This window comes from Elgaria multicarinata, chromosome 2, assembly GCF_023053635.1.
Source record: "Elgaria multicarinata webbii isolate HBS135686 ecotype San Diego chromosome 2, rElgMul1.1.pri, whole genome shotgun sequence".
In the NCBI taxonomy this organism is placed as follows: Eukaryota; Metazoa; Chordata; class Lepidosauria; order Squamata; family Anguidae; genus Elgaria; species Elgaria multicarinata.
In genome coordinates, this window is record NC_086172.1 from 111,939,641 (window position 1) to 111,954,497 (window position 14,857).

General features: G+C 39.0%; 1 protein-coding gene across 4 annotated transcripts in view; it reads right to left on the bottom strand.

Moving 5' to 3' along the window:
* Nucleotides 1–14,857, bottom strand: part of LOC134392778 (golgin subfamily B member 1-like) — a 68,854-nt gene that overhangs the window by 40,259 nt on the left and 13,738 nt on the right. For 3 of the 4 annotated variants that reach the window (XM_063117391.1, XM_063117392.1, XM_063117390.1), the window contains exons 5-14: nt 13,255–13,377; nt 12,315–12,482; nt 11,795–11,980; nt 11,194–11,316; nt 10,043–10,156; nt 6,801–7,122; nt 6,208–6,317; nt 5,649–5,766; nt 4,669–4,760; nt 2,852–3,002 (exon numbers count right to left, since the gene is read on the bottom strand). In XM_063117391.1, the coding sequence (XP_062973461.1) occupies nt 2,852–3,002; nt 4,669–4,760; nt 5,649–5,766; nt 6,208–6,317; nt 6,801–7,122; nt 10,043–10,156; nt 11,194–11,316; nt 11,795–11,980; nt 12,315–12,482; nt 13,255–13,377 (1,507 nt within the window). Of the gene's footprint in view, nt 1–2,851; nt 3,003–4,668; nt 4,761–5,648; nt 5,767–6,207; nt 6,318–6,800; nt 7,123–10,042; nt 10,157–11,193; nt 11,317–11,794; nt 11,981–12,314; nt 12,483–13,254; nt 13,378–14,857 lie in introns of those variants that run through there. The other variant, XM_063117393.1, reaches the window with a different exon arrangement.

The following is a 14,857-nucleotide window of genomic DNA, read 5'->3' on the forward strand; positions in this document are numbered from 1 at the left end:
GATCCGAAAGTGACAATTGCTTCAATAAATATGTAAAATCTCTACATAAAGCCTGTGAAAGTAATTTTTAATACTAAAAGTATGGCTTATTATAAAATTCTGCAGTTTGTCAGGTAAATATGGAGCCAGCTATTAGTACAAAATAGTATGAGGATGATTCTGTTAACATAAATGAAGAAATAGGCATTGTAAAGGGAAAGAAAATCAAGTTTAAAAAAACAGCATTTGTTAACTTATGCCAAGAAAAAAATAAAAAACCACACAGCACCACAAACAGCTGTTATAACACACTACTGAAGATTTCCCACAACATACTGTTTACAGAGGAAAATCAGCAATAGTACACCATAGGCTGTTGTGGCTGCAGAATCCTGCATGCACAAAACTGATGGGAAACTATGTTCTCAGTGGCTGACCAAATCGCAGTGTAGGTTAGGACTGGAGGGGGAAGGGACGCCCAAGTGCTCATCAGGTTTAATCGCAAAGGGGGGAAAACAAAACAGAAAGGTCATGCTTAACCCAAGGGAAAAATGCAAAATTAAATACTGACCGGACATACAGGAAGATCAATATGTGACCATATTAATGCATAAGAGCTTAAACATAATACAGAATGTTTCAGTCCCAAACACCCTTAAACAATGTGTTTCATCTGCATTCCACCTGTTATGGCCAAAGACCCAGTATAATAATATATGCTTAATTTGAGGACTGGTCATGAAGTCCAATGGACTGTACCCTATGGTATGTAACTCTCACTCACTAAGAACAGAAATGGTATCCATTTGAGGCTTTCAGACCTACTTAATGGGCATGAAAGTAAAACAGATAACTAATATGTCATTAGCTAATGACCAAGGAAAGAGATTCAGAAATAGGACGATCCTTTAGCTTCATTAGATGTTGGGTTTGCAGCATCCTTATGGATAACAAGACTGGCCCTTGTGCAGATAATAGATGTGGAGCTACCTTAAATATTAATGAATAATTAAAAGACAAATGTAAAAGCTAGGAAGTTAGCAGTTGCTGAAAGTGCCAAGTGCCACTTCAATTAGCTCAATGTAATCTGTGATGTATCTGTCTGGTTAACAAAATCATTTAACGAGAAGCTGCAGAACATATGCAAATTGAGTTGGGCAACTCTCCCTGCTCCACTACTAGCACTGTCCAGTGTTGAAGTCCTTCAAACGATTACTTCAGTATGATTAAATATGTGCAAACAAAGCATCATTCTAACATGCTCATTTTCCAGGCTCTTGTTTCCTTGGTAAGTCAGTTGCCAATATAAAACTTTAACAGAATTACAAATAATGATCCTAATCATTTCCAGAGGGCAGCCACATTAGTCTGTTGCAGAAGAAACAGAATCTTGTGACACCTTACAGACTAACAAATTTATTATGGCATAAGCTTTTGTGGACACGGTCTACTTCATCAGATGCATGAAGTGTTATCAAGGTTCATATGCAGTACAGTTAGTTGGGATGGGCAGAGGAATGGTAACAGAGGAAAATTAAATGACGGAAAGTACTGACAGTGACAATGACATTGATCTGGTTTACACATAACAACAGCCCGTGGGTTAAACAACCTTTGGGTCACTGAGTACAAGTGGGAGAGAGTGGGCATGCTGCCTCCCTTGTGGCCAGCACTTCCACTTTTAATCAACAACCTAGGTCGGCTGGATTGTAGACTGCTGAGCATGACATGTGAGCCTGGTGTGCTTAACAACCCAGCAATTAACCCCACGGTAGTTTTAGGGTTATCTATTGGGTTATATAGCCCCTAAAGAACCCAGCACTCCATGTTTATACATCATGCTCAATAACCTATGAACAGGCCCATTGTAAGTTGCTGATTAAAAGTAGAAATGGCTGGTGTACTGTAGGCAGCACACCCACTCTTTCCCATTCATCTCCTATAGCCAATGGGTTGTTATAACACCAGGGCTGTCATCATGTGCAAACTGGTCCACTATCAACAGTGGCCTTCCACAATTGTGCTGATAACACAAACATCCTGGCACTAGGTAAGCTAATTAGCACATTTAGTGTGATTAAAAAAACAACACTTTTATCTTGATTCAGTCCTATGGCAAATTGCAGAAGTTCAATTCTATGGCCAGAGGCTTGAATCGGGATGAGATAATTGTTTGCTTTTAAACATACTAGGGGCTGGTTTGCACCATGGATTATCTGAGGGTTGTTTCCCCATCAAACAAGTCATGCCACTCAGGTTCTGATCACAAAACAAGATACACTTAGGCAGGAATTAAGCAAATGGCACCCTGCACACAGTGCAGATTAAACAAGCCACCCTGGTTTGTTTAACCCATCATGATCATGCAAACCAGATCCATTTCATCTTCAATGTGCTGGAAATTAAAACAAGCACCGTGACTTATTTAACCTCTTGTGGCTTGTTTGAACGTGTGAACCAGGTCTAACATGTGTTACTTGGCTTACCTAATCACCAGGATTGTTGTGTTATCAACAACTATTATCAACAACTATAGTGAATGGCCACTGTTAATTATGTGATTGTTATTGTGTGCTTTCTGCATTTAATTTCCTCTGACCTCACTATTTACAATTCTGCCCACTCCGTCTTTCATCTGTGTGTACATGGTAACACTCCATGTATCTGATGTTGTGGATTATAGTACATGAAAGCTTAAGCCATCATAGACTAGTTAGTCTTTAAAGTGCCACAAAACTTTATTGCTTTGATCGCAATTATAATATTAATAAATTAATGTACCCAATTATCAAAAGCATAAACTGTCGATTTACTTCTAATATTTGCCAACCTGACAAAATGGGCTAATGTCATCTCAAGTAGACTAATTCACCTTCTCTCTCTTCTTCAATCTGTGCCATTCTTAGTGCCATAGCAGATTTTTCCTCTCTTATTTGATTGTTTGCCTCTTCAGATTCAGTTACAATTTCTTGCCATTCCAAAAGTCGACTCTGCAGTTCATCCATGCTACCCGATTCACTAGCCTGCAGCAAGTGAAGTTGGGACAAGAAATAATATAACCATTTCAACAAAGGTTATAAGCTATCAGCATCTGCATCTAAGAAAATAAAATCTGTTGGGCTAGATCAGACTAACGTGCTATGTCAGGTGCCCTCCAGACGTTTTGAACTTTTAATGCCATCAGCCCCAGCTGGCATGGCCAAGGGTCATGAAAGCTAGGAGTTGTAGTTCAAAACATCTGGAAGGCATAATGTTGGTGAAGGCTGCCCTGAGTAGTCCAGCATCCTCTCCCCATAGTGAGAAATCAGATCCCTATGGGAAGCCCACAAGTAGGATGTGAGGGCAAGAGTACCCTCCTGCTCATGTGCTCCAGCAAATGGTAATGAGAGACATACTACTTCCGTTACTGAAGGTAACACATGGTCATCATGATGAGTAGTGTTGATAGCCATATTCTCCACAGATGACCTTGTGGTAGCTAGTTCCATAGTTTAACTATGTACTATGTTAAAAAGTACCTGAACGAAACTCCCACGAGCAGTTTCATTGGATGGTCCCAAATTGTATTATGATGAACGAGGAATGTCTCCCTATTCACCCTCCCCACACCATACATAATTTTGTACACCTTTATCACTTTTTTCTTAAGCTAAAAAGCCCCCGAAATTGTAGCCTTCCCTCACAGGGGAGTTCTTTCAGCCCCTTAATTATTTTGGTTGCTCTTTTCTGCACCTTTTCCAGCTCAATAATATCCTCTTTGAGATGTGGTAACCAGAACTAATACAGCTTTCCAAGTGTGGCCACAGCACAGATCTGGGTGAACCAAGTTTTCCTTCACGCACTTAGGATGTAATCTTATCAGGAGAGTTGGAAGTCTCCGAACTCAGAAGCTAATGACTATCCATGCTCCAGGCGATCGGAGCATGGAGGGGATGTCTCTTCTGTGCTCCCTCCACCCTGCAGTTTTCACCAAATGCTCGATTTTGAGCATCTAGCTGGGGAGCCTCAGAGCAGGAGGAGCAGAAGCCGTGCACGCAAGGGAAGCTGCGTAAAGGGGCTTCCATGGTCTCCTCTCCTCCCTGCCCCTGAGCATACCGTTTTCTCCTTCTCTGTGCGCTGTTCCTGAGCATGGAGAAGGAGCCAGTGTGGAGATAACTGTGCTGGCTAAGAGGCAGTGGGGATGGGGCAAGCGGTTTCTGGGAACCGAGGTCAGAGAGCTCGCTCCGACTTGAGTTCCCAGAAACCAAAAAATTCTATGGCCATCTAGACCATGTCTAGTGGTCATAGGATTGCTCCCTTAGTGAATCGCAAAGATAGTTTAACTAAATATCCAATTTAGGGTGAAAAGGAAAACATGCAATTGTAGGGAAGCCTAGCCAGCACAGAACAGAGGTAAGACTAGATCCCTCCGGCCCACTTCCAGTCCATAATATCAGGTATGGGCAAGGGTGAATTTTTGTTTATCAACAGGATTTTATCTGATGCAGAAGCTGAGCAGCAATAGGCAAAACAAACTAATACAGCTATCATACTGTACAGAACTATTAATTCACTGTACATAATCTATTAAGTCACCAGATTTTCAGCATGGAGAATTTGAAAAGGCTTCCTAGTTCTGTAAACTACTATATTTAACTGTTTCTACTAGTGAATATTAAAATAATTCAGTTAATCTCAAGAATAACAGACCTGTGAAGCGGCCCTCTTTGTAACTTGTTCAAGGTCTGCTTGCAGTTTCCGCTGCTGTTCTTCATAAACTTCCAGCTTAGCCAGTAATTCTTCTGTAAATACAATTATCTATTAATTGGTAGCATCAACAGTTTGAGAAAATGTTCAGATGAGAGCTTGTAAATTTAAACTGGGATCACATGAACATTCAGTTGAAGAATGATCTTTAACAGCCTAAGCAATCCAGCAATGCAGAGTATGCCCAAATAGATTTATTCGTATGATCCTGGTTGCCGTCCCTTGATCCAACGTACCCAACAAAGGGTATATATGTGCACAGATGGACTTTTAACCTTTTGCTGAGTAACCAGCATCTTGCATTACAAGCTGCTTTTCAAATTTTGGAAAATTTAAACCTCAGTTGTATTGCTTGGAATTCTGAATCCAGGTATGTTATATACATTTAAGTTTATAAAGGGGGAGGAAAGACTAGACTGTAATTGTAATCATATTTATTTTTAAATGGATACTGTTTTTATACTGTTTTTATGTTTTTTTAAAAAAAAATTGTATACTTTTAATGTTTACTATTTTTAATGTTGTAAACCGCCCAGAGAGCTTCGGCTCTAGGGCGGTATATAAATGAAATAAAATAAATAAATAAACAAATAAATAAATTTGGAAGTAAGTCCCACAAAAAATGTGAAACTTATGTCTGTGTAAATCTAATTCACATCACACTCCAAGTAACTATAGCAAAGTATTACATGCTAGTGAAATAAGGAAAAATAAGGAGCCACCCCTTGAGTACCATTTCCTTGGTGGAAAGGCGGGATATAAAATAAATAAATAAATAAATAAATAAGGAAGACATCACTGCTAGACACTTTTATAGCCTTACTAACTTCTTTTCAATCCTCTAACAATCCTGGCCAACTGTTGTTCAGTTTATTTCATCTGTTCAAAATCCAAAAGTAGAGAGAAATCTTGTCACTGCTTACCATTTTGAGTTTTAAATTCAGAAAATGCTTGCAGTTTTGACTGCAGATCTTCCTTCTCTTGTTCTAATTCTGAAATCCGGTCATGTAAGGCAGTTGCATTGTTATTTATTGATGTAAGCTACACAGAAAAAATGTTGTGTTAATTCCTTCCACTACAGAGGTGTAAAAAGATGATTGAATTTCAGATACACCTGATAACATCTCTGACACACTGATACCATTCTGAAATAGCAATGTTTCTAAAATGCAATAGGTATACTTTGGTTGCAGCAGAATTATTCTACACATTTCAGTAACTTATTTTATTTATTTATTACATTTTTATACCGCCCAATAGCCGAAGCTTTCTGGGCGGTTCACTTAATACCCCAACCAACTGCTCAACTCAATTCCATACACTAAACAACTACTCAACTATAATATATTCTGGTAAACTAACTTTTAGCAAAAGAACAACATATTTTGTTCATACCTTAAATTTTAACTGGGCACTCCATCACATTTCAAATCTTCAATATCATAACATAAGACTTAAGCTTTGTTTGAAAGTTTTACGTACATTTTTTAGCTCATCTTCAAGCTGTCTGATTTTGGATTTGGACCAAGCTTTCATCTTAAGGAACCTCGCTTCAGATTTGCTGGCCTCTTCTGTTTTCAGTTTTGCTTGAGCTTAAACAAACAGGCATCTCAGTCATGATTCAGAATTATAGCAAAAGTGCTATTATAACATGCATTGCAGGTCTAGCTGGCACTGTTATAGGCTAAATAACACATGTTTAAGACAAAAACTACTAAGTCAACATATTAGAATTACCAAGGACTGCTTTATACTGTATCATATTGGGATACAGATAGATTAGCCTTGGCAGTACAGACGAGCATGTATGGAGTTTGTCCTTCTACCACTCATGCATCAAATTACCATCTATGCATTGCAAGGTTGGGTGTATGATCGACAGATTTGCTCCTGTGCGTCACCACATGGATAATCTGAAGCCTTGAGTCTTGTGCAAAAAACTATCCATAAAACTGTTTCTTAATACTGCTTCTCTTTAAGAAAAGTTAAACACAATGCCAGCAGGATTACTGAGGCAAGCATAATTCCATGCATTAAGGCAGCAATTGTAGAGCGATTGTAGTTTAATACAATACCTTCGAGCTGTTCCAATTTTTGTTTAATTACAGCATCTATATCAACAGCTTGGTCCAAATTACTTTGTCCACTGAAACTTAATTTGTCCAATTGTTTCTGAAGCTGGAGCAGGGTTTGGTCTTTTTCCTGCAACTCCGTTTCATGTTTCTCTTGGATCTCCTGCATGTTAGCATTATGCTGCTCTCTAACTTTTTTCATTTCATTCTCATGTTTCTCCATCATGTCTCTCAGCTGGGCTCGCATTACATGCTTTTCAGCATTCAGTTTGGACTGGAGGTTATCTTTCTCTGACTGAATGCGGTTCAGATGTTCATTAACTTCCTGATTTAAAACAAAGATTTTTTTTAATGTACCTTTTTTATTACTTGGAAAATACTTCTTTTGCACATTCAAGCACACACCCACACACACACACACCCCTTCTGTGGGCAGGACTCCTTTCATCCATGGAATGCTTTTGATCCTGTGGAGGGATCCCACTGACAGGGGGGAATTTGGCTATTTCCCTCTTCCCCCTGCAACGTCCAAGTCCAGCTTCCATATGCTTTCAGAAAGTCCCCCTACACTCTTGAACATTTTTTCAGAAGGCGCAAGGGGGAAACCAACAGAAAAAAATCCACCACCAACAGCAGTGTCCCCTGAACAGAATTCCGCTTAAGGGATGGTCTGGATCCAAGACAGAATTAATCTCAATTAACTCTCAGACTCCATACTTCTGCCATAAAAGCACTGAAATTCTTGTATCCTCTGAGAAGAACTGCACTTAGGGATGCTACGCAACTGCATTCTAGCAAGCATTCAGTCCCAAACCTCAGATGGTAGCTAGTGTGGAATAATTTCTACAATGGAAGGACTTGGTCGCACCACAGCAGTTCCTATTCCAGAAATAACTGGAGGACCCAGTGCAGAAGGTAGGATGTCTCCAAGTCACATCAAATATCTACCTTGAATGCTCTATTGCCTCTAATGTGAAGATGAGACACCAGCTTCTCCTCACCAGGTCAAAAATCTAACAGCATAAAGGAAGTGTGATCAGCCTCTTTGTAAATGCCTGGAATGGACTGTGGAATTCACTGACATTTTACAATATGCTCTGGAGTTTTCTTGAAGAGAGGAATGGAATCATTCTGATATCTGTCAAAATGTTTTGGAAGAAATGTATTGTTTTGTATAACTTGGCTCATTGCCAGATAACCCAAAACAGCCCTTGTTTTTTACCACTATACTAATGCAAGCTGTAATGCAGCACTAGCGATGCAATATACAATAAGGGAGATGGTTTGCTGCAGGGAGTAATAACCTGTTTGCCGCTGTTACTTTTAAAACAAATAGGAAATGTGTCCTATAGGAATGGATACAAACAACACAAGGTTCAATTGTAAAAAATGAAGAACAAATGAAAAGGGACAAGATACTGCTAAGGTGATGAAAAGGATAAGGAAATGGCAGATTATTGCAAACGAAATATGTTCAACTATTTTTTTTAAAGGGTTATATGAGCAGCACAGGGAGCTTTTGGCCTCTAAATATAGCTCCACAATATGTCATGGGGAGACTTGAAAACCTCAGTGTAAATGATACTCAAAACTGCAATGCATTCTGGGAAATGTGGTTTTCCCACAAAACATTCTAGACTTGGAAATTTATTGCTGATGTTTTGCCCAAATCCCACTCCTCTGCTTGAACCCTTGTCTTCAACTACCATCTCTTCATAGTCTGTCCTTTAACTGGGCTTTTCTCCAGTTGATCGTGAGCTGTGTAATGATTTCTCTTCTAATTTAGATTGATCTTTCCCAAATAGCATTCACCTCCTGAGCCTATTGCTGAGAATACAGAGCACATGGACTCAGCAGCCCATGTGATTAAGATCGTCAGATGAGGCACTTGTCCAAGAGCCATCACTTGGTTATGTCTGTTATTCAAATACAAAGGAGAGGGTTTTTTCTTGGGGTGGTGCCCTAACTGTGGAACAGCCTCTCTAAGGAGGTTCAACTGATGCTGAAACTACAGTCTTCTTGGCACTAGGTCAAAACAATTCTATTTGCTGAGACATTGGTTCGATTGCCTTGGTTCTGCTTGGTAGTTTTTATGGTCTTGTTGCCTCTTAATTTTATTGTTGTATCTTGTATTGTGCTTCATTGTTTTGATTGTATTGTATTTGCATTGTTGCATGTCACCCTGAAATCTGTTAGGATAAAGGGTGAGATAAATTTCAATAAAATAAATATTCCAGCCAGGATCTCCAAAACCGCAAAAACTTCAAAAGAAAAAAAAAAGCACCCATGAGCCTAAAGACACTGCAGTCAGGACACACCACCTCAACTATCGCAGGGGCAGGACCCACCACTACAGACAACCACGAGGCAAACTGCTTTTGAAACAGGAGTTTTTAAAAGTAATGTGTGGCATGGCATGGAGGGATCTGCTGTTCAAGGAAAGCAAATTCCATTGGCTTGCCACAAACTCCTTTTAAGTAAGACTGTGTGAGAGCCAGTGTGATATAGTGGTTAGAGTGCTGGACAGGAGACCTTGGTTCCAAGTCCCCACTAGTCCATGAATTTCACTGGGTACCTATGGGCCAGTCACTGACTCTCAGCCCAATCTACCTCATACAGTTGTTGTGAAGATGAAAGGGAGAGGAGGATCATGGATGCCGCTTTGGGCTTCCTGGAGGAAAGGGAGGCATATAAATGGCACAAATAAATAATAAATCCTCAACACAAGCTTAAGCTGCTCTTCAGATTCTGGTCATCATGTCAGGTACATAAGACAGGCTTTGTTATTTTAGGTCAGTGCTTGTAATTATTTCGCTATTTGGCTTCAGTTTCCTTCTTTTTTAAGCACCGCTTCAACCTTTAACTAGGAGCCATGCACAATTTGAAACAATTAAAAAAAATAATATGTGCTATCACTGCATCTTTCTCGACAAACAGAATCTTTTATTATTGCCTGGCCGATTTCTTCTTCTGGATTTATTCTTGCTTATAACAAGATTTTATATTTATTTATTTTAATTTCTATGTTGTTTCTTTACCCAGATGTCCCCAAAGCAATGTAAGGGTATAATCCAAATACAATTTATTGATACAATGTATGATAATACAACACAAGATACTCAAGATTGCTAGTCAAATGAACTCTGATCTAGGCCTACAAATGCTATGTTTTGTAACACCTTAAATAGGAAGGGCAACAATTTGCCTATATTTATTTGGACTAGTCCTTCTACTCTGTTCCTTACTTTTAGCTGTTGGTCCTTGCCATCCAGTTCTTGTTGCAACATGACTATCACCTGCGTTCTTCCTAGCATCACTTCCTCCTTTTCATGTAACTTCTGTTTCAAGGCTTTCAGTAACTGTTGAGAATAAAAGATTTTCATTTTATATAATGAAAGAAGAGACACTTCTCTCTACATGTGAAGATTTCCATGACCTTATATTCTGCCTTCTTGCATCCCTACCCCTCTCCACCCACTTCATAAAATTACATTCCACATTTATAGGAGGTAAGTCGCTTCTTGATATCTGCTCATTTCAAAGAGTGATCTACCCCACAAGTGTTAGCCATAAAAGCCAACAGTTTTCAGGGTCTCAGGGCTGGGAACCTGAAGCCCCGAGATTACCAAAGGTGTCCCTTCATTTTCACCAAGCCCTCTACGATTCCCCTTACACCCCTTTCCACCTTGTTATCCTTCCTGTGATAGCTCTATGTCTTGGAACAGAAATAGTTAGGAGTGGATTTTTCTAAACAAACGAAACAGGGCTTTGCTCTCAATCCAAGTGGAGAGGCAGGTAATAAATAAATAAATAAATAAATAATAATAATAATTTTTTATTATTATTATTATTATTATTATTATTATTATTATTATTATTATTATTATTGGCCAGGATCAGTAAAACATAGTGATTACAGATAGGACATCAGTGTGTGACCATAGACAGAGTCCTCTTGCCAATCTATAACTCCAAGTTGGAAGCTACTATGGCTGCTTAAGGCAGGATAGGGGGACAGAAAAAGGGAAGACAAAAGGAGCCCTATCTCAAGCTGCTTTTGTCTACCTGAAAGTGATGGACAGGGATTAAATTGTATTCTTATCAATTGTGGAACACTGCCCAGAGAATTTTGGCTGTGGGGTAGAATAGAAATTAAATAAATAAGTAATACTTCTTTGCTCTACTCTACTGAAGGGAGAGATTTCTCCATGGCTTTTGGTGTAACTGAGAGGATATAAACGTACCTGAGGGGCTGTAACAGGATACAAGTATTTTTCAGAACCACAGTCCAATGGCTAAATTAAATTGGCAGTGTGGTAACAAGAGCATATGAAGTGCTTTAACTGAGGAACCCGATAATCAACTCTACCACTGAACTACGGTACCTTTTCCTTACCTGTTCTAGGTCAGCACTAGCATCAGACTTTGCAGCCACTTTAAAGAGTTCTTGCTCATGTTTCTGGGCCTGTTCCATAAGTTCCTTTTCCTTTTCCTGGATAATATTTTGAAACATACGGATCTAAAAAATAAAACAAAATGGTCTCTAGAAAATTGGCCCATAAATAGCAACACCAGATTGAATTGTCAAGTGTACAAATCTGAGCAGCCAGTAAAACTCTAGTGAAATTTAAACAGTGTAATCTATTTTAAACATTGTGCCTGCTATCTTACAGATAAACTCAACAACAACAAAAAACAAATGGACAAGAAGATCACTGATAAGGACTAGTGGTCTTATCTTGAAGAAAGCTGCCTAGATTCCCTGTAATAACTGAGCAACAATGACACAACTATTGTGCAAAAAACACAAGTGCCTGGAAAAGTGTGTATTTTTCAGAAAACCTCAATGCTATAAATGCTACATTTGACATACTCAGTAAAATATTCTTGTTGTCCATTATCTTCACCAAGAAAATGAATTCATTAGCTTTACAATATTACTAGGAGTCAAATCCTAAACATTGAAGAATTACTTATTTTTACTAAGACTGACTTACATTTTGTGTGTACATGGCTTCTCTTTCCTGGAAATGCTCCTTCTCTTTACTCTGAATGCTTTTAAGATTTTCAATTTGTTCTTCGAGGAGGCTACATTTTTCTTCACTGTCTCCAACTTTCTTGGTAAGGTTCTGTACTAGGACCTGCATACTCTGCAATGAAGCCTCTTTTGTGGAAAGCTGATTCTTTGAAGTTCACAAGACAAGACAATTAGAACACTTAGCACAAGAATCATCCAGGATTATGAAATGCTCAAATAAATATTTATCTGGTTTACTTGAAAAGTAGCAGCAGAGAAATTACATTATACCAGCAGCAATTAAAGGCTTGTGCTTTTTGTGAATGCTGTTCGCTGTATTGAGGAAGCTGCCATACCTGCAGTGGTAAGTAAAGCAGCAGATGTGTGTGTGTTTGTGGTGCGTGTATATCTCACCACCCCCATACACAGAGAAAGCTTCAGCTATTGTCCAGTATAGAAATGTAAAAAATATAAAGTAATAAATATGCAGCTAAGTATACCTTTAACTCACTGTTAAGTATTAGTACTTCTTTGGTATCGTTAGTCGATCCACAGGCTAGCTGTAAATCAATTATGTAGGCTTCTTTCTCAGCCAGTTTTTTTTGCTTCTCCGCAAGCATGGAATCCATTTCAGCCCCCCGCTGATGTGCAGCATCTAATTCAGCAATCTGGAAACAAAATCATGCCTTCATCAGAAATATGATATTGCCACCTATTTTTACTTTTTTGTTGTTATTGTTCGATTTTAATGCTAAGATATCGCCTTCATTTATCACTATTATTTTCCATCCATAAAGGGTGATATCAACTTTGTGGTTTTTTTTAGCTTTTCATTTCCCTCACCCCACTCCAACTTCAGTAAGTTGTAATGGTAGGGGTTGGCTGAAAAACAGGCAGCTGACCTCACTGATATCAAGGCTATTTTTACATTTTGGTGTGAATGAACCTGATACTGATGAACTCAGGAAATCCCATTTATTCTCTGGAATTTCAATACAATGACTAGTTCAAGAATTCTTAATATTCTGCAGTCAGCAACATTACTCACAAATGAGGCTTTGCCTCTGAATACCAAAAAACCCTTTTAACAGTTGAATGCTGCAATTCTATGCACACTTTCTTGGGAAATGGATGTACTTTCAGGTCAACATGTTTAGAATTGGTCTGTGAATTGCAAGTTTTCATTGCACAGTAAATGCAGATGTCCAGAAAAATAAAAGTAATTTTTGTGGAAAATTTAGAGGGATGCTCATTGCATTTAACTCTTCTTCTCATAGAAAACACACACATGAATATTTCAACACTTCACTAACAGCATGCATTACCAGTCAGTTAAAAAAGATCTGGAGAAAGTTTCACAAAAAATGGCTGCTCAATATTTAGAAGTAATGCCAACACTCAAGATAAAACAAATCATTGCACCTTTGTACAAAACAGTACCTTTTTCTGTAGCTCTTCATTTCTTTGAGTATTCTGTATTTCTAGCTCTTCAACTTTCTTTTTAAGTACCAATATTTTTCCACGACTTGCAGCAGCATTATCCTGATCACTATCTCTACAACCCTAAAAAGATAGATTTGAAAATGTAGCCTCAAATAAAACAAAAGGTGAATGATTTAAACTATATCACAGCCAAACAATACTAGAGGAAAAGTATTTTTAAGCATAAAAGCAACAGAGTATGCTTTAGAATTTTTTTGAGGACTGCAGAATGTTAACACACCCAACAGGACAATAAAATAAATATGTTGCAGAACAAAATGATTATTATTATTATTATTAATATCCAGCATTTTCCCCAATACTAGGACTCAAAATCAGCTTAGAAAAGGGAATTATGGGTTTGGTTCTAAAATATTCTGTAACTGCATTGTAACAGGTCAGATTCTTTGTCCACCTGTTTTTGCCCTAGTCAGGATAGCCAATGGTAAGGAAGCATGGGAATCACAGGTCAAAACATCTGGAGGGTCATATACCTACTCATAACTTAGCCCAATACTATTTTACTTTGACAAGCAGCAGCTCTCCAACAGAGTTTTATTTATTTATTACATTTTTATACCGCCCAACAGCCAAAGCTCTCTGTAGCAGGTCCACATCACCTGCTATTTAAACCTGGGGCCATCTAATTGCAAACCATGTGCTCAACTGAGGTATTGTCCCTTCCACTAATTTGGGGTGGGCTGGGTTAAAAAATTATTTATTACACTTCTATAGCGCCCCATAGCCGAGGCTCGCTGAAAGGTTTACAATGATTAAAAACATTAAAATATAGTACACACAGTTTAAATAAACACTTACATAAAAAACTCAAAACAGCCTACACAGAGATGACGTATATCTAAAATCAAATATGAGCAATCAGCCTCAAAATGAAAGGCTCATTTAAAACCCCTCCTGCTTCCAGTAACCCTTTCCCTTGCATTTTTGAGGGCTGTCGCTGACCCTTTTTGTCCCACCAATCCCCCTGTCTCTGTTCCGAGACTCAATCCAGACATGACGGAGGCATTGTTAGCAGGTGGTTCGCCTGTCCAGCTAGCTGATGTTTACCCTGTTCTGGTTGGGGTTGCACTCCCCCTAAAGGATCGGGTTCATAGTTTGGGGGTGCTCTTGGATCCAGAGCTGTCACTTGAGGCACAGGTGAACTCAGTGGCAAAAAGCACCTTTATCAGCTTAAGCTGATAGACCAACTGCGCCCTTATCTGGATGGAGATAGGCTAGCTACAGTTATCCATGCTCTGATAACCTCTCGTTTGGATTACTGCAATGCGTTATATGTGGGGCTGCCTTTGAAAACGGTCCGGAAACTTCTACTGGTACAAAACAGGGCAGCACGGTTACTAACAGGGACTGGCCGATCAGACCACATCACGCCAGTCCTCCTCCAGCTTCATTGGCTGTCAGTCCAGGTCCAGGCCAAATTCAAAGTGCTGGTATTAACATTCAGAGCCCTAAACGGCTTGGGGCCAGGCTAGCTGAAGGAATGCCTCCTCCCAATGTACCTTCCCGGACCCTAAAGTCATCCTCAGGGGTCCTTCTCCAT